This window comes from Platalea leucorodia (genome assembly GCF_965183815.1).
Source record: "Platalea leucorodia genome assembly, chromosome: 10".
Taxonomy (NCBI): domain Eukaryota; kingdom Metazoa; phylum Chordata; class Aves; order Pelecaniformes; family Threskiornithidae; genus Platalea; species Platalea leucorodia.
Window position 1 is genome coordinate 22122868 of NC_138832.1, and position 21152 is coordinate 22144019.

At 39.8% G+C, this 21152-nt stretch overlaps 1 protein-coding gene across 10 annotated transcripts in view; it reads left to right on the forward strand.

The window, feature by feature from the left end:
- The window catches only part of LOC309595950 (dolichyl-diphosphooligosaccharide--protein glycosyltransferase subunit MAGT1), a 106717-nt gene extending 88084 nt beyond the window's left edge, over window positions 1-18633 (forward strand). For all 10 annotated transcript variants that reach the window (XM_082323560.1, XM_082323567.1, XM_082323568.1 and 7 more), the window contains 8 exons: window positions 560-668; window positions 1790-1967; window positions 3373-3567; window positions 11597-11746; window positions 12938-13063; window positions 14016-14111; window positions 14679-14807; window positions 15663-18633. In XM_082323560.1, coding sequence (XP_082179686.1) covers window positions 560-668; window positions 1790-1967; window positions 3373-3567; window positions 11597-11746; window positions 12938-13063; window positions 14016-14111; window positions 14679-14807; window positions 15663-15941 — 1262 coding nt within the window. In that variant the 3' untranslated portion in view covers window positions 15942-18633. The remainder of the gene's footprint in view (window positions 1-559; window positions 669-1789; window positions 1968-3372; window positions 3568-11596; window positions 11747-12937; window positions 13064-14015; window positions 14112-14678; window positions 14808-15662) is intronic.
- The last annotated feature ends 2519 nt before the right edge of the window (window positions 18634-21152 follow it).

Here is a 21152-nt window from a genome sequence, read left to right on the forward strand (position 1 = left end):
ACCTTGGAACAGAATTTGATTATAAATTAGTATCTTTAAATTCCAATCGGTATAAAATTGCTTTGAGAAGTTTCATTTAAGATCAGTTGATATTTTTGTAAAAAATAAAATCTTAAGAAGAAATGGATAGTGATAGATGCCAGATACTTTTTGCAAGGTAAAATGATATTGACAACATTAATTTTATTCTGTTTTTGAATCATTTTAGATAAAATTGGTTAGGGTTTGCAGGAGCTGTTGCAGGCTTGTGGATGATCATTGTCATCACAAATGCAATTGCTATCATTTTCTGTCATGTTACATATTTTATATTTTGTTGTGCAAGCTTCACTACATCATTTTCAAGGCATGCCTGTGGCAAAGCACCTATATCCTCCAAAAACATTGTCTATCTTGAATAACCTATGGTCTTCTCCCATTGTTCTAAAATGTCAGAGAATGGTATATTTTATGTTCCATATTTGTTCTTTTGCTATTTAGGGAGTTGTGTATATCCAGTATTACCAGCCTGGTTACTTACGCAATCAGCATTTTAATAATTGGAGTATTACGTTTATAGGTGAAGGAAAATGGTTCAGAAACATTGATTACTATCGCTTAGATGGTTCAACTACAGCTCAGTCAAGAAAGAAATGGGCTGAAGAATTTAATGATGAAACTAACGTGAGGTGAGATGTCTTCTGATATATATATGCTTAATTTTCCCCCTTCTCCTTCTTTTGTTCCCTGTTTCTTTGTTACTTGTATTAGCTTAATGACCCCTTAAGGCTAGGCAAGTGTCACAGTGTTGTCAGGTGCAAACTTGCACAGAAAATGGGCAACAGCAGTAGGTTTCTGGTTTCCTGAGGTTATTTCCATTTGTGCTGATCAATACTTGCTCCGTGTTTCCTTGCTGTTTTCATTCTTGTTTAGATTGTAAGCAGTTTGGATCAGAGCCAGTCTTTATTACAATTGCTTAAAAGGATATAAGGACCTGGGAAGGCGAGAGCCCCGTGGGGTCTGGCCAGGAGACAGCAAGTCACTTGGCCGGTCGACGGATGTAGCTCTCTTAGCTATCTCCAGAGTTGTCTCCCAGCCATCCACTGCTCATACGGGATGGGACTTTCAAGTCTGATTCAGATAGGTAGATAGATACAAACTTGTACAAGTTTAATGAAGTTAAGGAGCTTTGCCTTCCTAGATTTGCTTAAAAAATAAAATATGTAGTTATGTTGCAGTCATTTGCAATGTACGGGGGAAAAAAGTTAAATGGAACAAAGTAAACTAATTCAGTGCTAATACTCTTAAATAATTTATTCTGTCAGGTATCTGTCAAGAGCTCATTTTCAGTTGAACCTGAGTGAGATGGTATTCAAAAAAAGCAGATGCATCAAAGCGACAGTGTCATTGTAGAGTTATCCTGAAAGTTTGCTAGCCAGGGTAACAGTTTCAATAGCATGGGATATGCCTGTTTAAAATTATGGTTTAATTTGATATAACTAAATTTATTTGAAATAAATAACTAAATATAACTAAATTTAGTTTGAAAATGCAAAACCAAAACTTTTCTTACCCACCAGTTTTTGTTAACAGTTGTTTTGCAAAAGGCCCTGATCTCTATTTCTGGGAGCTTATGTGTTGCTAAAAATGTTGTCCTTGTAAAGCCTGCATCTCTTTTATGCTTAATACAATATTTTAATGAAGTTTTTGAGTTATTTCAGTGTATGAACAACTCCATAGTAACACAGCAACACGGGAACAGTAGTTGTTTTCCAAAATACTAAAATTTCGCAACTTTTCTCTATTCCAGAGGCCGCTTGTTTATTATATCCACTAAAGCAGGTTCCCTCGGAATTAATCTCGTGGCTGCTAATAGAGTAATCATCTTTGATGCTTCTTGGAACCCATCGTATGACATCCAGAGTATTTTCAGAGTTTACCGCTTTGGGCAGAACAAACCTGTGTTTGTGTACAGGTTTTTGGCTCAGGTAGGTTTCTGTGATATTTTTGTGATATTTTGGTCCTGCAATCAAATTTGTAAACTGTAACTGTTTGGACTGTAACTATTTGGTCTTGTGTTGAAGTAGTGGTGCACACTAATGCAGTCATCTTCCAGCCCTAATCCGATAGCAGTATTTGGCCACTGAAAAAGCTCTTGAAGGAAAGATGGGTAAAATCAATAACAACTGAAATGATTTCCTCTTAAGCTCACCTCATCTGACACTTTGTGTAACACAAATTCTGGAATTCTAGCAGTGATTCGCACGTCCAGTCTCCGAATAGTGTTCTCAGCTTTTTTAATTTGCACACCACTAAAAATTCTGAATTGAATAGACTGCATAGAGGATGGTGGGTGGTAGGCAATAGGCTTGCTCAGTGTGGCTGTCTTCTACAGACCCCTGGTCTGTGGGCCCCCGATGGTCCAACTGGAACGAAAACAGAGGGAGCTGGAGAATTTTTTAGAAAAAGGCATCCAGTCACGATTTGAAAACTTGTATCACACCCTACAGATACTAAAGATGTGTAATAATTCTGATGGTCACTGATCTATGCGTTTTTTAAGGATAATGCCATTATTTCTGTTAGGAAGTATGGTGCTTCATCTTCTAGTTCTTGAGGTGTTAGACTGAAGACCTTTTCCCAGTAACAGTACTTAACTCTTGATCAAGTCACTATTTACTTGCCAACTTAAACAGATTACTTTTTGTAACACGTTAGTGTCAGACATGGCTTTTTTTTCTTCAGGCTTCAGTCTATTTTTGTAGTTTTCTATGTGCACTTTTGAACTGTTGATATCCTTTTTAAATTACGATGTTCAGAACAGGCTGTGCTGTTCTCATACTTCTCAGTCATCTTTTTTTTTTTTCTTTTTTAAAAAAAAGTAATTTTCCTTTTTTCATCAAAGATCTAATTCTTTCATACACAGCTGTGATGAATTAGACTTGACTGCTTCCCTTCCCCTCTCCTCTCCACCCCAGTGGTATGGTATCTGTTTTCCTTTTTACAGGCTGCTCAAAGCAGCAAAATAAGGTACGTGCTAGGGAAACTGCCATTTTTTTGGTCATAATCCTACTTTGGAGAACTGAAGCAAAAACGTGTCTCTTCAAAACACTGCTGAAAAAATATGTTTCTTACTCTAGTCAACAGCTCGATGACATCTGTCACGTACACAATTCACATTACTTTGTGTGCACTTCCACGAGGTGGTTGTTCTTTTTTTTTTCCTCAGCAAACAAAGTGTTTTCAGGTAACTTGTAGATACGGGGTGAAAGAAATGAGGAAAATAGAGCACTGTTACGTTGTTATTCTAGCTCTTTTGTATCTATTATTTTTTTTCCCTATATGACAAGAAGGTCCGGCATTTGTATGACAGTGAGTGTCTTCATTTTTCAGGGAACGATGGAAGATAAGATCTATGATCGTCAGGTAACAAAGCAGTCATTGTCTTTCCGGGTTGTCGACCAACAGCAAGTTGAACGTCATTTTACTATGAATGAACTTACAGAGCTGTACACTTTTGAGCCAGACTTGCTGGATGATCCTAATTCAGAAAAGAAAAAGAAGAGAGATACGCCAATGTTGCCAAAAGTAAGTTGATGCACATCACTAGGAATTATATGCTATAAAAATAACTTACATCTGTTTAAGGACGTGGGGTATTTGATCTTGGAAGGAGAAGAGTGCTCTGTTTTCACTTTAGAGCAGTATTTTTCACTTCAAATGGAGGTGAATAGCAGGTAACACAGTAAAATATGTCATTAATATAATGAATGGTATAATGAGCTAGATAATGAGTTTCTCTTTGATGTAATTGACCATATAAGAAAAAGATCTTCAGTTAAAAGACAAAAATTTTAAGTCAGAACAAACAAATATACTTTTTCACACAGTTTTTGTAGACAGTCACTTACACTATTTACGCAACTTGGAATGCTGACATTCTGTACTCTGAGATAATATGAAGTAGTGATGTCAGACCTTTTCCCGACTTGGCACTAAATGAACTTTTAAGATCACAATGGTTTGTTTTCACTGTGGCCTGCCTAAATCTATTTTTAATGGATGTGGCATGTGTAGTAGTGCAGCATTGTCACTGCTCTCACTAGTAGTGGTTCACTATCCTATGTGATACTTAGGGAACTGAAAAAGTTGCTAACTGAATTTAAAAGTAAAAACTACAACTTTTACAGTCAGGCAGGAGTAAACTTCAGGGGAAAGAATAACTAGTTCAGTTATTTTTTTTTTTTTTTCCAAGTCAGTTTGTATTTAGGACTAGGCTAAGGTTTTGTATTTTGTCTAATTTATATTCATTGTCGATGTGGTCTGCTAAAGACCAATTCATCATTAAGCTGTTGTGCAATTATCTTTGCTTCTTACCAGGTGACTAGCTAGTACACAGTAACACGTAAACATGTGGCTCGTAGTTAGTTAACTGGTTAAATTTCTGAGTTAGTACTGTGTTTAGGTCATCATACAGTGTCTGGGTGTGGGGAGGGATGTTTTCCAGTTTGTAAATCTATTAATTTCCAAGGAAAAATGGTGTGTTTTCCATTCTAGACTATCTGTAGACCACTATAATATAATAAATTGTGGTCAGGCATCACATTGGCATTCTTAATAGTTAAGCCATTCTCTGGAACAGTCTGTTAGACCACCTACAGAGTCAGTGCAGCTGCCGGGGGGGATTTAGGAAGTGTTAGCCCTATAAGTGTTAGTCACTGTTACACATGCATTTTAAAACCCTTGAAAACAAACTTTAATGACTATATCTAAGCTCTTTTTATTACAGTGTTTCTCACTGTAAGCAGTAAATTGTAGATAACTGAAAATTTTATTCTACCTTTTTACTATGTTGTACATTTTTATTTTGGCAAATTCAGGGTTTTTAAGTCCTAAAACATCTTCCTTTAGGTTGTAATGAATAGTATTTATTTTATCTTTTTTATGTTTTTAGTTATTTTATGCCATATACATTTATGCTTCCACAAACTTATAGCTAATGCATCACCATTTGCTGCTGCTGCTGCTACTTATTTTTAAGAAAATAAAAATAGGTCAAAAACCTACGAAGCAACTGAGTATGTTTACTCAAAGCATTGATCAATCCAATGCAATACTTATATTTTGAAAGTTACTTGTTTTCTTTTACAATAATAAATCAATTAATTAATGAAGCATAACGTAAAAGAGAGTTTATAAACTCCAAACTTACTTTATCAATCAGTTTTAAATATTAAGTTCCATATTAATTCCCTTCCAAACATCAGTGTAAGGTTCGTGTAAGTTAAGTTGAATACAAGCTTTTAACCAAGTCCCTGGCTGTAAATAGAGCAAATGTGCGTACTGGAATTCCCTTTGGTTTTTTCATGGTTTTAGCAAATGGTATTGAATGGAATTTCGTCCTTTTAAAGATGTGCATCTTAGTACATACTGTGTGCAAATTTCTAATCTCTTTTTTTTTTTTTTATTTGTTGGTTGAAAAGGCTATAAATCATCAGGTAGATTCATCTTACTTTAGCAGTTTCTGTACTTATTTGTTGAAAGCAGGGCTTTGCGTTGCTGATGGCCTCACAGAATATGGGAAGCTAGCTGTTAACCCTCAGATACTCTTTCCCTTTCTTCGTTGCCCTGAATTAGTCTTGGTAGTGAGGAAGAATCGTGCTGGATGCTGAGTTCCCTTGGCTCCTGCAGAAGTTGGGAGCTGAGGGTGTGAAGTGTCCTAGGACGGACGGCACGTTGTAGCTGGCTAGCCGAGTAGCCTGGGGCGTGCGTGGTAGCTGGTGTTCTCATGTCGTCGGTGTAGCTGTGGGGAAAACCTCTTCAAAATGTTGGGGGGGAAGTGTTTCTAGGAGTGTTAATAATAATCAGTAGCTGTCATCGTGTAAAGTCTTGGTTGCAATTTGGGCTTTGGGCAGGGAGTCCGAGGGTAGGGGTGAAGTCTGTCCTGTAAGGCCATCAAATATGCCTGAGCGGCGAGTTACCGTGGATGAATCCTGGGTGGTTCAGCCAAGGGAAAATGCCAGGCAAATAGATTTAGGGTGACTTCTCTGCCGGTTTGGCATTGACCTGCCTTGCCTGGATGAGTAGTGCTTCGCGCCAAGGTAGGAGACCGTCACAAAGGAATTTCTGTTGGAGCACTCTGTTTCATTTGGTACTTAGGTTTACTATTGGGATGATCCCACTTTGTTTAAATTATTTTGGGCTGCATTTGTCCTCCCTATGAAGGTGAGCTGATTGGGATATCTTATTTTCATTTTATCCACAATTACGTTCTTGCTTTGCACACAAAACTGAGCTAGTCCAGTAGTTGCAGTGACTCCGTCCTTGATTCCTGTGATCTGTTTAATTGAATTGTGGCTCGTGCCTTATTTATAATATTGTAAGTTTAACTTTTATTTCCTATTCTGTCTTTTTTTGGTCTATCCAGTTCTCTAAAATCATATGTAAACAATCAAAAACAAGTATCAGCTGTAGGAAATACTGCAGGGGATGTTACTTTCTAAATTGTGCAAGGTTATTCATTCAGAAAGTTCACTCTTCCTTATTTCAGTGTCATTTTAGCAGAGATGCATGATTTAGCTTTGTAATTATAAAACTTCTTAACAAATGAATTTAACAACACACTCATAGCATTTTTTTAAAAAGTTGATTTAAAAGACTATTAATATGCTTATGAAAGCATTTTATTGTGACATCGATTACTTACACAGCATTTGGAGATTAACATTTTCTTGAAGATCATGTTGCATGATATTCGGATGCTTTGTTCGTGGTAAGTTCAGCACACCCAACCTGATCTCTGCAGCTCTTAGCTGGAAACAAAGGCCGCTAAAACTTTACCTGTATTACTCCTCCGTCATTGAGCTGTCTACGCCTTGCTTACAAAGACTGAGCTGTTCCTTTATAATTACCAGCAAAGCAAAATAGGCATTTAGGCGAAAAGGAGGCTTTAGTTCTGCCTTTTGCAGGTTTTGTGTATAATTGTCTCTCTTTGTCTTCAGGCCTCTTGTACATCTTCAAAGCATAGTCTGTTGAACAGTGTTATCGCTGTGTAATTTTGGTGTTGTGCAGACAGTAAGGTAAGGGATTACCTTTGTAATCCTTAGCATTGGTGTGAAATGCACAGTAAAAACACGTAAATATACTAAGTGTCACGTGGAGATAGAGCTAGGCTCCGAACGCACAGATTCCTCAGAACGTGGGTACAAAGGTGTTTGAAAAATACGCATTTCGGAATTGACCCCTTCCAAGCGTGCTTTTGGGAGGGAATTATGAACAGGAATCGAGTGAAATGTTTTCCATCTTTTCTCCAGCCCTCTAAGCGTGAGTGTGGAAAAACCTGGAGGGAAAATAGGTTTTCTGCTGGATGGCTGCTAAGTCAGAGACCTCCTTGGCTTCAGTGACACCCCGGAGTAGGAAGGTTCTGTAGGAATCGCGTATCTTGAGGAGGAATGATTCAGAGCTGAGCGTTAGGGTTCTTCTTGTAACTCCTAGTTTTAACACGCTTTTCAGCTTCTTTGATGTAAGAAAAAAATGGTTTTTAGTTGTATTGCCTTTAATGGGTTAGGAAAATTCATTCTATATTGTTTTAAAAGTCAGAATTAAAGCCGTTATGTGAGTGAAGAGACAAATACTACTTGATTTTTAAACTATATCCTTGAGAATTTTGGTTTTGCGATAATCCAAGTTTTAGTCAAAGACGAGTTTTCTTAGAAAGTGTTGTTCGGGGGGGGAAGATGTTGAATGTTGCTATTTTATATAAAAAGTCGCACAGCAAATGTGCAGTATCTAGTTTTCTTGGAAGCTTATCAAAGTTTCATGTCAAGTTTTAATTTTAGCAGCGGTTTTCTGCCCTTTGCGGTCTGAACAAGACCTTCAGATTGCCAAGGAGTGCGGAGGAGCCAGGGCGTACGGTTCTTAGGGGAAAATGCCTATTGCACTACAACCGCAACTTCATAGTGCCATTTCTCTGCCCTCACCCCTCTGAAAGAGCTTCTGCGTCTTGAACAATGTAAATACTTGGGTTTAACAGAATATTTTTATTATGAGCGTTGTTCACATGAGTTATTAAAGTAGTCTTAACTTCCACTGCTTGATTTCATTCATCCGCTATCCCTGTAGAGTTGGAAAGGACTACTTGAAATTCAGTCCCAAACAGGTGTAACAGGTGTCTTAAGACTGAGTAGTCAGTCACATTTGTTGTATTTAAGTATAGAAATAATTACTGTATATAGGCCATGAGCTTTATGCAAATGTAGTGACTCATTATCTAACACAGACTAAAGGCGTAAGCAGCTTTTGTTATTATTTCTGTAGAGTAGCAATTCAAAAGGAAAAGATGGTGTAAAGCGAGAAAATTCTGTTTAATGTATTATGAATGTATTTCGGGTGTTACATTTTAGTTTGCTCTGAATTTAACAGTGGATCTGGAGTCTTTTTTTTAAATCCGTGTGATTTATGACTGGGCTATTGTTTGGGGGTTTTTTTAAAGTCGTTTCTCACAGACTCTTAACACTCAGCTCCCGAAGGATTGTATACTGGGGTAGATTTGGCTGATACGCAGCTAACGGGAAAAAGTCTTTTCACCACAACTACCGATAGCCGGACTCGGCGAGAAGTGCAATACTCGTGGCTTACCTCGGCCAGGGCGATAGGTATTTCGGAGCGGTATGTGTGAGGTAGGAGCTGGACAAAGACAAAATGGGGGGCACCGTGTGTCCCTCGGAGCTGGCCCTATCGCACCCTCTGTTCCTTGCTGTTCTTCCCCAGATCGGCATGGATTAGAGTCGCAGTCACATTTTTATGTGAAATGAAAACTTGGCTCAGTTGAGGTCATGTAATGCAGATTGGAAAAGCAGATCAAAATAATAGTTCAGATTCAGTTGGATATAGTATATCATTATTTTATACTACCTCAGGACATAGCCAGGGCATGTGTTTTATTGTAGTTCCGTACTAGGGGACAATTTTCTGAATTTTGGAAGGCTGTTGATCTCACAATCAGAAGAATTTGCTGCTTATTTAAATTTATTTTTATTTTTAACCTTCATATTAGATGTTTAATTGGTTGAGAAAAACTTGTTTATGAATTACAACATAACTCGCATTCCTTCGTGGAAGATTTCCTTGCTAATACATTTATCTCTCCATAGCATGTAATTTCCATCAGGATTTTAAAAAGACAAATCTTTTTTTAAAATTCAGACCCTTTTCTCAGTATCTCTTCATTTTTTCATTCATCACCAGGATTTCATCTTAAAGCTTACAAACCCATTGATAATCATTGTTCTATCAACAAGCTAAACAAATGAAAAGGAATACTTATTCTGATGCTTTTTGTGTGTAAGGTGAATTTATTATTTTTTTCATTGTAAAATTAAACAGACTAAATGGCAGTACCTTCCATATCCCAGTTCTCAAGCTCCATCATTAAAGTTAATGCAAAATAAAGTTTAGACAAAGAAAAGCAAACACACAGTTGAATGTAATTTAAACCACATTTTGAAGACTGTGTTGGCTAAGTGAGTGTGGATTATATTCCAGTATTGTTTTCAATAATAGAGTTACCATGGAAATTAATGCATATGCATGTCCAGGAACCCTCCGCACACTGATGTACAGCTACGGTATGCTGAGAGCGCTTTAATTGTGTTAGCTGACTTTTGTAATAGCTTCTTGACTTCTTCACCCACTTGCTCTAGACGTTTTCGTCATATCCTATTATCGCATCCCTTTTCTCTCTGCGTTTTCTCCCACCACCCCAAAAATACCATTATTTGTTCCTTGTGTCCATTAGTCATGCAGATACTATATTGAATATTTTGTTGAGGAGCTGGCAATGAAAACATTGATTCAAATTTAGGGAGACCAGATAGTACAAGGAGGAAGCAAAGGCTGGCTTATTTAATGGGTTAACATAATTGAGTCTTAAACACGCACAGAAACAACTTTCTGTTGCTGTTGTGACAAAACCACTGGTCAGGGCTTCCACATGCAGTTCCCAGTGTTGTTGCAGAAATCTGTTTGCTTGTGGGTACAAGCCATTCTTTCCGATCATTGTTCTATCTAGATTATAAAATGTCAGGGTAGGACAGTTTATATTCCTGTTTGTACAAATGCCTAGCACAATAAGGGCATGATGTGGAGTGGGTCTGTAGGTATTCATATAATCCTACTGCAAAAAGTATATTCAGTGTCTTCACTGCAGTTCATGTCAGGAGTGGTCCAAAAGTTCAATGAGATAATGGTTTTGTATTATGAATCTTAAACTGAATGCTGAGGCATATTGGAGCTTTCTTAATTCGGCAAGCTCATCAGTGATACGAGTGTGTTTAACAAAAAAAAAATATTCACTAATTATCTCCAAAAGAGGGGTCCTGCGGTGCAGCATGAGCAGTTTTTAATAGTCTTATAGAGGGTGTTTCTCTTCATTCTTCGCAGCATTACCTTTATTGTAACACAGAGAGGTGTCATCTTTGAAACACCGTGGAGGCTGGAATGTTGACTCAGTGAGCGTGAGGACTGCAAAACCGTTACTACCTACCTTGAAATACCAGCTTTTCACATTCATTTTCTCTATCTGTTTTTATATCACTTTTTAATTGAGATAATGATCTATCATAATGTGGCATCTGTAGTCCAGACAAGGGCAGTAGAAACTTAATATTTTGGTTAGCAGCTAGTTTGTTTTTGCTTTATCTAGGAAATACTCAATGTGCTGGTAACTCTGCATTTCAAAAAACACTAATAGGATTTATGTTTTTGTTTGGGTTTTTGTTTGGGTTTTTTTGTTGTTTTTGTTTTGTTTTGTTTGTTTTTTTTAATTAGAAATCTTAGACTGAATGCTGAGCTATATTGGAGCTTTCTTTTATATATATATATATATATATCTCTGTGTGTGTGTATGTATGTATGTAAAATACGGCTATATGTATATAAAATGTTAGTATGCCTGTGACCAAAACCTTCACAATAGTTTGCCATTATAAAGGACATTGTAAATAGTTCAGTTAACCTTAAAAGCAGTTAAGCATTCGGGGTGTTGTGGAATAGAGAGGTCTAAATTGCAACCTGCTGATCAAATCCGGTTCGTAGCAGTGCCTTGATCTTTGTTAGTCCAGGTGGGTGGGGACTACTTATCTCGACGTGTATCTTAACGGTTTTAAGAAAGCAGCCTTTTTTGTTGAATGCTGATGGACAGTTGATGGACCAAAGTACTACTTAGTGTTTTAAATCCACTAGAGGTGCCCTTTATATATTATAGATGGAGATTATCGATGGGTCCTCTCAGGTATCCAGCCTCAGCAAAGGAAAAATCATTGAGCACATTCCATTCTTTTTAGGTTCTTAAACTGCATTTATTGTTGTGGAATCTGAGTGCATTCCTCTGGCTCATTAAGTGATTGGACTGTCATCTCTGCAGCAGATTGTTAATCCATTACCCTTCCTCCGAGGAAAATTGTACTTTAAAATTATTTTTTAATTTTGTTTCGCTGTGAAGTGCTGTGAGCTGCTATTTGTGAAATTGGGTCAAAGCAGTAAATTAGGCATGTACAAAGAGTAAATATAGTAGAGCTACTGAGTGACGCCTCGTTTTATCATCTCTTCATTTGAACAGGACACAATTCTGGCAGAACTGCTTCAAATCAATAAAGAGTATATAGTTGGGTATCACGAACATGATTCGCTCCTGGACCATAAGGAGGAAGAGGAACTCACTGAAGAAGAAAGGAAGGCAGCATGGGCAGAATATGAAGCAGAAAAGAAGGTAAAGCTATCCAATCAGGTTTCCATACATGAAAATAACCTTTCCAGATTTAAGTACCACTTACCTTTTCAGTTTGTTTTGGGGAAATTAATTTTCTTATAGGCCAAGAAATTTATATACAAAGCAAATTTTGACATATGAAAAGCGGAGATACCGTGTCTTGTTTGCTCTTTCAATGCTGGTCTTCTGTATGCTTTGTTACTTTAATTTAAAAGTTACTTTTTCCTTTTATACACCCATTTTTTTGTATTTTGTAATAAAACTCAACTGGTGTCCGGTGTAAAACCTCTCTTTTGCCATTTGAGGGAAATTTCTAGCTCCATTAAAGGTATACAATTAATTTCAGAATTTTTTTGCCACAATCCCACAAACATAAAAGCATCTGCCAGAAAGGACCTAAAAGCTTACTTTTTTTTTTTCTATTATTCCCTGTGTCTTTTTTATTTGATATTTAAGCAGGTGGTAGAATGAAGAAAATTGTTAATTGGCTACGGGTTTGGGATTTTTTTACTGTAGAAGGAATATGATAATTTGGTGTAACTGGAGTCTAATAGCAGAAAATTCCTGGAAAGGCAAAGTTTGGTATTCAGATCTGATCAGTAATGTGAAAGTACAAAAAGCGGATGTATAAATTGCCACTGACCGTCTTGAGTGAACAAATGACAAATGAAATGGAGTACTGGGAGAAGGTTTTGTGAGGGAGAAGAAATAGGCAGATATAATGCAGTAAGCACTGAAATTGCCCTGTGAGAAGTCCATGTGGGAGATGAGCTTTATATTCCTGCTAATAAATTATGCATTTCACTTCTTCAAAATTTGATTACAGTCAGGTCAAACTCAATATTATGTCGTGGGTTTGCAATATAAAAAAATGCATCTTCAGCAACTTAAGATATACTAATAAGCCTTGGTCATTTTTTTTCTTAGTATGCCAAATAATTATAATTCAGCTAAACTCCCATATTACTCAAGACTAGAAGTTAGGTTCCTCTGCGATTAAAACGTCCTTCTGAATTGAGGTTTGGAAAGCATCTTCAGTTTGCTGAGATAGGTTAGCCTTCGTGCGCAACGTGCAGTGCTTGTCGTCTTCTCTAAGGGCTGATTTGTCTGCGTATGGTATTTCATGGGTTATTATAGAAGATCATGAATTATCAGAATTACTCAAATACAAGTGCATTTTGTGTTTTTAAGGGCTTGACTATGCGTTTCAACATGCCAACTGGGACCAATATGCTTCCCACAAACTTCAACTCTCAAACGCCGTATATTCCTTTCAATTTGGGTGCTCTGTCAGCAATGAGTAATCAACAGCTGGAGGTAAGTAGCAATCCAAGTAGTGTAACACATCTGTGTTGCTGTAAGCGTGCATGTGTTTTTCTGTCACAAATAATGAATAATGACATTCTTAAATATCTTGATATTTATGTAATTGTATCCTACTTTTAATAGGGTTTTTTGTGTGTGTGCGTAGTTACATTGAAGTCTAACTTGCATGCATACAAACCTATACCTGTGTAATATCTCAGGATTCTGGAAAATTAACCACATTCTTTGCAGACATTAATTACCACATCTAGCTTTCTACCTCCATCTGTCTTCTGTCTGAGAAGGAATGGGAGAGAGGAACGCATGCTCTGTTCCTCAGTTATCTCAGGTCTTGGTTTGCCATCTCAGCTGAAGTAGCTGAGGGCGTTTCTTCCTAACAAGATGCCAGGCTGTAAACTGCCGGAGCTGAAGCACAGTTCTCTTATGATACCTACTAGTGCCTGGTGAGGAGTCGGTCCCAAAGAATCGAAAACCTCTAACGAAGTGTGCAAATCAGGGGGGCCTGTGATGAATGCGCCTGAGGAATAATACACAATATATGCCAGTATTATGCTAAAATACATAATTTAGCATAACAGATAATATTTTGAGCATGTAGAATGAGTTGAAACTGTAATGTCATCGAAGTTGATATCACAGAAAATTTGCCTGGGTAGAAGTGTAGCACTCCTGTGATGATCCGAAAACCTTTGGGTACAAAAATAGTTTGTTATAAATACTGTCCACCGTACAAATTGGCAGATTTATACGTGCTGTTCAGTTACTCTATGCTAAAATTCAGTTGTGTGGAAGCTTAGGCTCCATTGACTTGTGCAAAATGAGAGAAAAAAGTAATTAAAGTCTAGGTACCCAAGGCAAAGATGAAGAAAACTTATAAAAGGCTGGCAAAGAAATGTGTTCTTTGTATCCGTGCTTTATAATTAATTTTCTGGTGTTTTCTCAGGACCTTATTAATCAAGGAAGAGAGAAAGTTGTGGAAGCAACCAACAGTGTAACTGCAGCAAGAATTCAGCCCCTTGAAGACATCATTTCAACCATAGTGAGTGAAATGGATAACTGTAGGTTTAGATCAGGAGATGGGAAAACGTTAAATATTATCAGGCAAAGACATTACTATTGTATATGGTCATTCAGCTAATTAATTGCATTATTAATGAATATAACTTCCAGTTTGTATTGACCTTTATCCCTGCAGCTTGCTGTAACCCTCTAATGGTATCTAGGTGACGTAGAGCCTTAGAGGACTAGCAGTTTAGATCCATGATTATTTGCCATGCTCTGAAAATGCCGATTTTCTACAAATAAGAATAATAATTGTACACAAATAAGATGTATTTCCTATATCTTGTCCTTATCTATCTATCTTGGGCTGCCACATTTCTCACTTGCTCCCAGTAGTCTGGAGGTCTGTTACCTTAATTAGCAGTTAGAAGAACTAATAACTCATAGTTCCGATCCTGGTGAAGTATGATTTTGCGCTTACTGGAAATTGGGCTGTGTTTTAACTTTTGATGCAACTCTGAACATAATGCAAGACCTCAGTTACTGTTACACTTTTGTTAAAATGACTGGTGCCAAGAAGGTTTTGGTTGTTTTTCCTTTTCAGTGGAAAGAAAATGTAACGCTCACAGAGAGCCAAGTACAGGCCCTGGCACTAAGCAGACAGGCAAGCCAGGAGCTTGATGTCAAGCGCCGAGAAGCCATCTATAACGATGTCCTTACTAAACAACAGATGGTAAAATATCTAATATTTATTTGATCAACTGTTCGTGTTTGAACTGGGACGTTGAGTATGGACTTTGCGTGTGTGTGTGTGTGTGTGTGTTCATAAAATGAAACTATATGTTCAGGTACATAAATATGTACTTCCAGAACGTGTGTTTCAGTGGGTCAGGTATTTGCTGGCATTGTGTAACGGTGTACGTGACGTAAGATCAGGAGATGGTGACTTCCGCGGTGTGTTGGGTTGCATTGCTCAGCCTCGTCGAAGGAGGCTCCGTGAGAAGTTCGTATAAAAAAAATACTTGCCAGATTTTTCTGTTAAAGTAGTTTGCTTGAAGGTCACGAGGCTTAAAGAGAAATCTGACTCCCAGAGCTCAGAAAGCAACTTAGGAAACACATACCTTAGAAAGTACCGGTAACGGTTTTTTAGCTGAGAATTATTTTGCAAAATCTGAAAGTTGCCCAGATTATGTCAATGGGAAGAGTTTTCTCTTAGGCAGACAAACATTTAGTGACAGTCCGCATGCAGGACTTTCAAAGGGAAGATAAATGGTACCTGACAAATAACGTTGTAACTTATACCTGGGAATAATTTCACCGTGTAGTGCATGTTGCCGTAGCAACTTACCGGAACGCTGTATGCAATACAATAGGCAAGTCATTAAGAGAACCTAGCCCTAAATGGTGTTACTAAATGGTTTCTACAGTAATCGGCTTGTGAATACCATCACATTAGTGATGGTGATAACAATGGTGCTTTTTTCCTTCAGCCATGCTATCCCTAACAAATTGATTTTAACTCTGAACTTGATACTTGCGGCATCGAGACGGGTCACGCAGTTATAACAGCTCTGCTTTCCCTTCACAGTTGATCAGTTGTGTTCAGAGGATACTTATGAACAGAAGACTACAGCAGCAGTACAATCAGCAGCAACAGCAGCAAATGTCTTACCAGCAAGCAGCAATGAGTCATCTCATGATGCCAAAGCCTCCAAATTTAATCATGAATCCTTCCAACTACCAACAGATAGATATGAGAGGAATGTATCAGTCAGTGTCTGGTGGTATGCAGCCACCACCGTTACAACGAGCACCACCCCCAATGAGAGGCAAAAATCCAGGGCCTTCCCAAGGGAAATCAATGTGATTTTGCACTAAAAGCCTAAAGGATTGTTAAAATCAGAGAAAGAACTTTTATTTTTTTAGGAATCAATGGCTTAACAGAACTCAACTGTAAAAAAAAAAAAAAAAAAAAAAAAAAAGTTTGGTTGGTCCCCTTAAATGCCATGTTCCATATTAGTGTTTCAGCTTTGTTTAAATAGGACATAATGTTTTCCCTGTTGTCAGTGATGTTGCCTAGAATCTTCTTACATATGTTGAGTACAGGAGATAACCAGTTGTTTTCAGTGAAAACAAGTCCTCCCGTAACAGTAGCATCTCCACAGGTTTCCTGTCTAAACTCCTATGCTTGCTTTTAGTAGCTGCGAAGCCATCATCAGATTTGAGAAGCTTAGGAAGGACTGCAGGTCTGTATGTTTCAGTATACCATATGTGAATTGTAAACAGCTGAGTTCTTGATTAGAGTTGATTCCTCAAATTATGGAATACTTTTCTGCTTACCCGTTTCTTTATATTAGTGGGAATATTAAAACAGAAATAGTCTAGTTTCCTTTTGACTGAGGTCTGGACTCATACTATATCATCTATGCTGAATGAAACAGGAACTGAAAATACTCTTTGAAACAGAATTGAGTGCAATATTCTTAAATACTACTGCTCTGAAACTTTTGAGTCATGCAGTTATATAGAAACTGTGTATACAGCCTTAAATAGTGACTTGGGGAAGGCGATTGCTCTTCCCTAGTCTTCTGCCATTTTTTATTTTCAGTTTTATGTGATGGAATAACAAATAGCGATCTTGGAGTTGGAGATGTTTTTCCTTCACGCGCTAATTTACTCTATGCGGAGTCCAATACAAAGCACATTTCTGTTAACTCCTTAATGCTGGTGCTACTGTCTTTTCCCATTGCCGGCAATGGGAGACGGGCCAAGAAAATTAAATTCCTGGTATTTTGGGGTTTAAAATACTGATGATGGCCAGGGTCAAACCCTGTTATATAAACAGCGTTAAAATGGCAGAACCATTGCCGATTTAAAATCGATACGAAGAAAGTGCTGTAGCAACTTCCAGAGCTGCCAGAACAGCGAAGTAACTTTTCCCTCTCTTAGATAAGAGTTTTGGTTATGCACTCCTCCCCGTTCCCCTTCGTTTGTGTGAAAACACGATTTAGTACACAAAGAGCTTGGGGTTTTTTTTTTGGTTTTGGTTTTGGTTTTTGTTTTAATGTAGACCAGAGATAAATTTCTGGTTTGTTGTATATCATTAGGACTCTCTTTACCCATGCTTTTTGTGGTTGTGAAGATCTAATTAAATACAAATAGGGCTTTTCTTTGACTATAGTTTGGTTGATTCTTCCCCCCCCCCCCCCCCCCCCCAAAAAAAAAAAAAAAGTTTATAATCTGGGGGTAAAAATAAGTGACAGGAACATTTGAGGCAATGGTGTATCGACTACAGAGAACTCTGGAGAACGGAGCGGCTGGAGGCGTTTGCTCTAGGTATGGCTGGACTCCGCTGACTTGCTGACGTGAACTGAAATTGTTCTGGTTTCTGGAAAGTTTCTTGCAGGAGTTTTGAGTTCTTGCCCTGACTGGACAAGTGGTTTTTGCATCTAAATATGCAAATCTTAGGCGACATTTCATTTTGTGATTGAAACTTGGTTTGTGATCTGAACAGAGTTTGTTTGATCTGTTGCAAAACCAGCTAACAAGTTGCTGTCTTGGACTCTTTTATTACAAGATACCACACAAGAACCTCGGTATGTTCTAGTGCTTTGCCAGCTCTACAATTAAATTTAATTGGGGGGGAGGGGAGCAAATAGAGACGTATTCACACCAGAAGAAACAAAACGTGAGACTCCGAGACAAACGTTTGAAGGCAAATGTACTCTGGGCAACTCTCACCGCTATTCCTACACGTCATGAGTAAGAGAAGTACTTTCTACCAAACCTGGGAATGTTCAATGGAGTTTTACAGTAACTCAAAGACTTAAATGTGGAAGTTTTAGGCAACATTTAAAGGCACATTTTTTTTCATTCTGGACAAAACTATGGATAACAGAAGACTAACGCATAAGAAGAAATCAGAGATAAGCATTGAAATAAAACTTGGACCACTTTGCATACATGTTTCTCACTTGACATTTTAGCTGCATAACAATGTGCTTTGAGTATAACATCAAGCTTTAACAAATATTTAAAGACAGAACATACGTCAATAAGATAATAAAAGGCTCATTTTTATATTTGTTTTAGATGTTTTAACTAGATGAAATGGCTTAAGATGACGAATAAAAATGTTGCTTGTAATACAGTTTTGCCTGCTAAATTCTCCACATTTTGTAACCTGTTTATTCCTTTGGATGTAAAGCGTTTTTGCTTAGTATTGTGATATTGTATATGTTTCGTCCCAGTTGTATAGTAATGTTTCAGTCCATCAACCAGCTTTGGCTGCTGAAATCATACAGCTGTGAAGACTTGCCTTTGTTTCTATTAGATGGCTTTTCAGTTCTGTATTAAATATCTTAAGTACTATAGAAAAGGTGTCACCTCTTCCTATAAGGCTGTTTTGTAATATATATAAGGACTGGAAATGTGTTTTTAAAGAGAAGAAGCATTCAAGTATGACGATATACTATCTGTGTTTTCACCATTCAAAGTGCTGTTTAGTAGTTGAAACTTAAACTATTTAATATCTCATTTAATAAAGTGACCAAAATACATCAACGTGCCTTGTGCTACATTTGCAATACAGCGTTAACTCCGCAGGGATGCAGGCTGCGACCGTGGCTTTTGAGAACTGCGCTGTGCCGTGAGTTTAAGCTCTCTTATTTTTTTCTGCAGCGAGGTACCTGTTACTGGATGGAGCCATTAATTTCATTTAGGGAAGAGTCGCGGTCCAGGTTTTCAAATTGTGAATTAATAGTAGTTTCTGCAGCCGGTCTGTCTGTTAAAAAACGAAGGTCAAGTTATCGTCCAGCGATGATAAATCGTTAAGAGTGAGATGAAGTTCTATTTGGTCAAATTAGAATAACCTACTTGCGTATTTTAACCTCGTACTTCGCCCTTTCTTAGTTATTAAATCCCACCTGTTGGGCAAAAAAACCTTTCCTACACAAAAAAATCGCACGACAGTTGTGGTTTACATCTGCCCCTACGCTCGCTCCCTGTACTTGAAGCTTTTTTGTGGCTCCTGGCCAGTGCCGCGGGCTCGTGAGGGCCCGGCCGGCTCTGCCCGGGGAGGAGCAGCTGGCCGTGCTGGAGCTGCGGGAGGGCAGGCGCTGCGGCGATCGCGTCTGGTGGGAAGATAATCCCGTTGTGGTAGAAGGGGCAACGTGGTTTTAAATATCCCCGTAACTTGGAACTTGATTAAACACTTGGATGGAGGGCAGCGGGAGGCTGGCGCCCGTGGCGGAGGCGGGATGCTGGCTGGCCGTGTCGGGCCGGGGAGCGGCCCCCATCCAGAGCAGGCCTGCGAGGTGCGGCAGCGCCGAACGGCGACGTCCGACGTGTCAGGTGCTAAGTGCTTCCCCTGTGGGTTGCTCTGTCTTTACCTTAAAAGCAGAACCGCTCTGGGCAGTAAAATGTAAATTCATCAGTTCAAGCTAAAAGAGCTTTGGAGTTGGATAAATTTTCAATGTTTATGGAAAGACAAAGGTCCTAAACGTTCCCAGCTGGAGATGGTTGGGAAAACGCTGGTGTTGCGGCATCAGCCACGTAAGCCCGCAGCATCTGAACTTCCCAGACCTGCGCGGGTGTTGAAGTAACCCAGGCGCACCCTCCGTGCGGCAGACCGCACCCCGAGACGCGTCCCAGCGTGGAGCACCAGCGGGGCTCCCCCCGGGCACCTCCTCGGCGCTGCCATGAAAGGGGGAGAGCGAGCTGCGGCCGCGGAGGCGTTCGGGGCTCGGAGCCGTGCACAAACCTTCCCCCGGCGATGGCAGGCCGGGCGCTCTGCGGCGAGGGGCCCGGAGACCCGCGCGCGTGGGACGAGCGGTTCCCCCTTCGTGCGTGGCCCTGGGTCCCCTCCGCGCGCGCAGCCGCTGCGCAGCAGGCGTGCAGAAAGCCGCTTTCCATCCGGTGGCGGCTCCTGTACCCGCTGTGCCCGGCGAGGAGGTGGTGACCGACGGCGGGGGCTGGGGAAGGGCTGAGGCCTGAAAAGGGGACGCTGCCCTGGAGGAGGGCAGGGGGGAGGTGGGGTCACCCCCGGGGTCCGTGCTCGGCCGCTTCCGAGGTCTGATCTCAAACACAACCTCGGCTCTGTGTTTAATGACCGGTGCACGCGAAAACTATTTGCGACGCTGAATGTGAAACAGTAATTGATACCTGGGGCATTAATCAAAGCTTAATCCAGTGACACCTTTCGTAATTCAGTTGCACAAAGCGTGTTCCTCGTTTCTGGGGATCGTTGCTGATGCCCGTTGGCAGCAGCGCAGGCGGACGCGTGGGCTGGCAGGGTCGCGGTGGTGATCTGCCGCGCTGTCGCCGGCGGCTTGGTGCTCAATGCTTTCTGGTAGAGCGAGGGAAGAGCCTGAGGCTCCTCGGTGGAGTTGCCTTTGCAGGTCTTTTACTCAAACCCAGCCAGCGCGGGCACAAGACTGTGTCCTTGGTATTTTCCATGTTGAGAATTTAACACCTCCAAAGCAGTTACTTGCTTTGGAAAAAATAATCAAGTTTTATTCTCCCTATCACATGACTTAGTCCTCTTGGTTTAAGTTTCTCTCTACAATTCCACTTCACGCTGCCGTTTTGGCCGCCGTCGGCACGTGGATCGCAGGCTCTGGTGCTGGGTGTTGCTGTTTGTTCTCCCCTCCTGGCTGCAGCCGTGTTTTGTCTTTTCCTTAAAAGCAGGGTCAGGGTCTGCGTTTGTAGAGCTTCAGCCATAGCAAGCGCATAGAAAGCACTGCCTGCTGCGTCCCACCGCCATCCCAGGAGCTGGGCTCCGTGCCCGTGTTTCTGACCGGGTCTCCCTCTCCGGCGGCTGCCCCGGGTGCCTCCAGCACCTGCAGAAGCAGCACGTTGCACCGACGTCGCTTGTTTGCCCGTTAATTACTTTCAGCACAGGTCCCCACTATCTTGGTTCCCATCCACGCGGTTTTCCAGCAGGGCCTTGGCGCTCTTTTGTTCTCCAAAGAGCAGAGAAAGAATTTACCCGCATCTGCTGGTTAATAAATGAGACTGAGATAGCGGGTAACCCAAACATCACCCTCGGTGTATTGTGTGTCCTGTGGCTTAGGGGGAG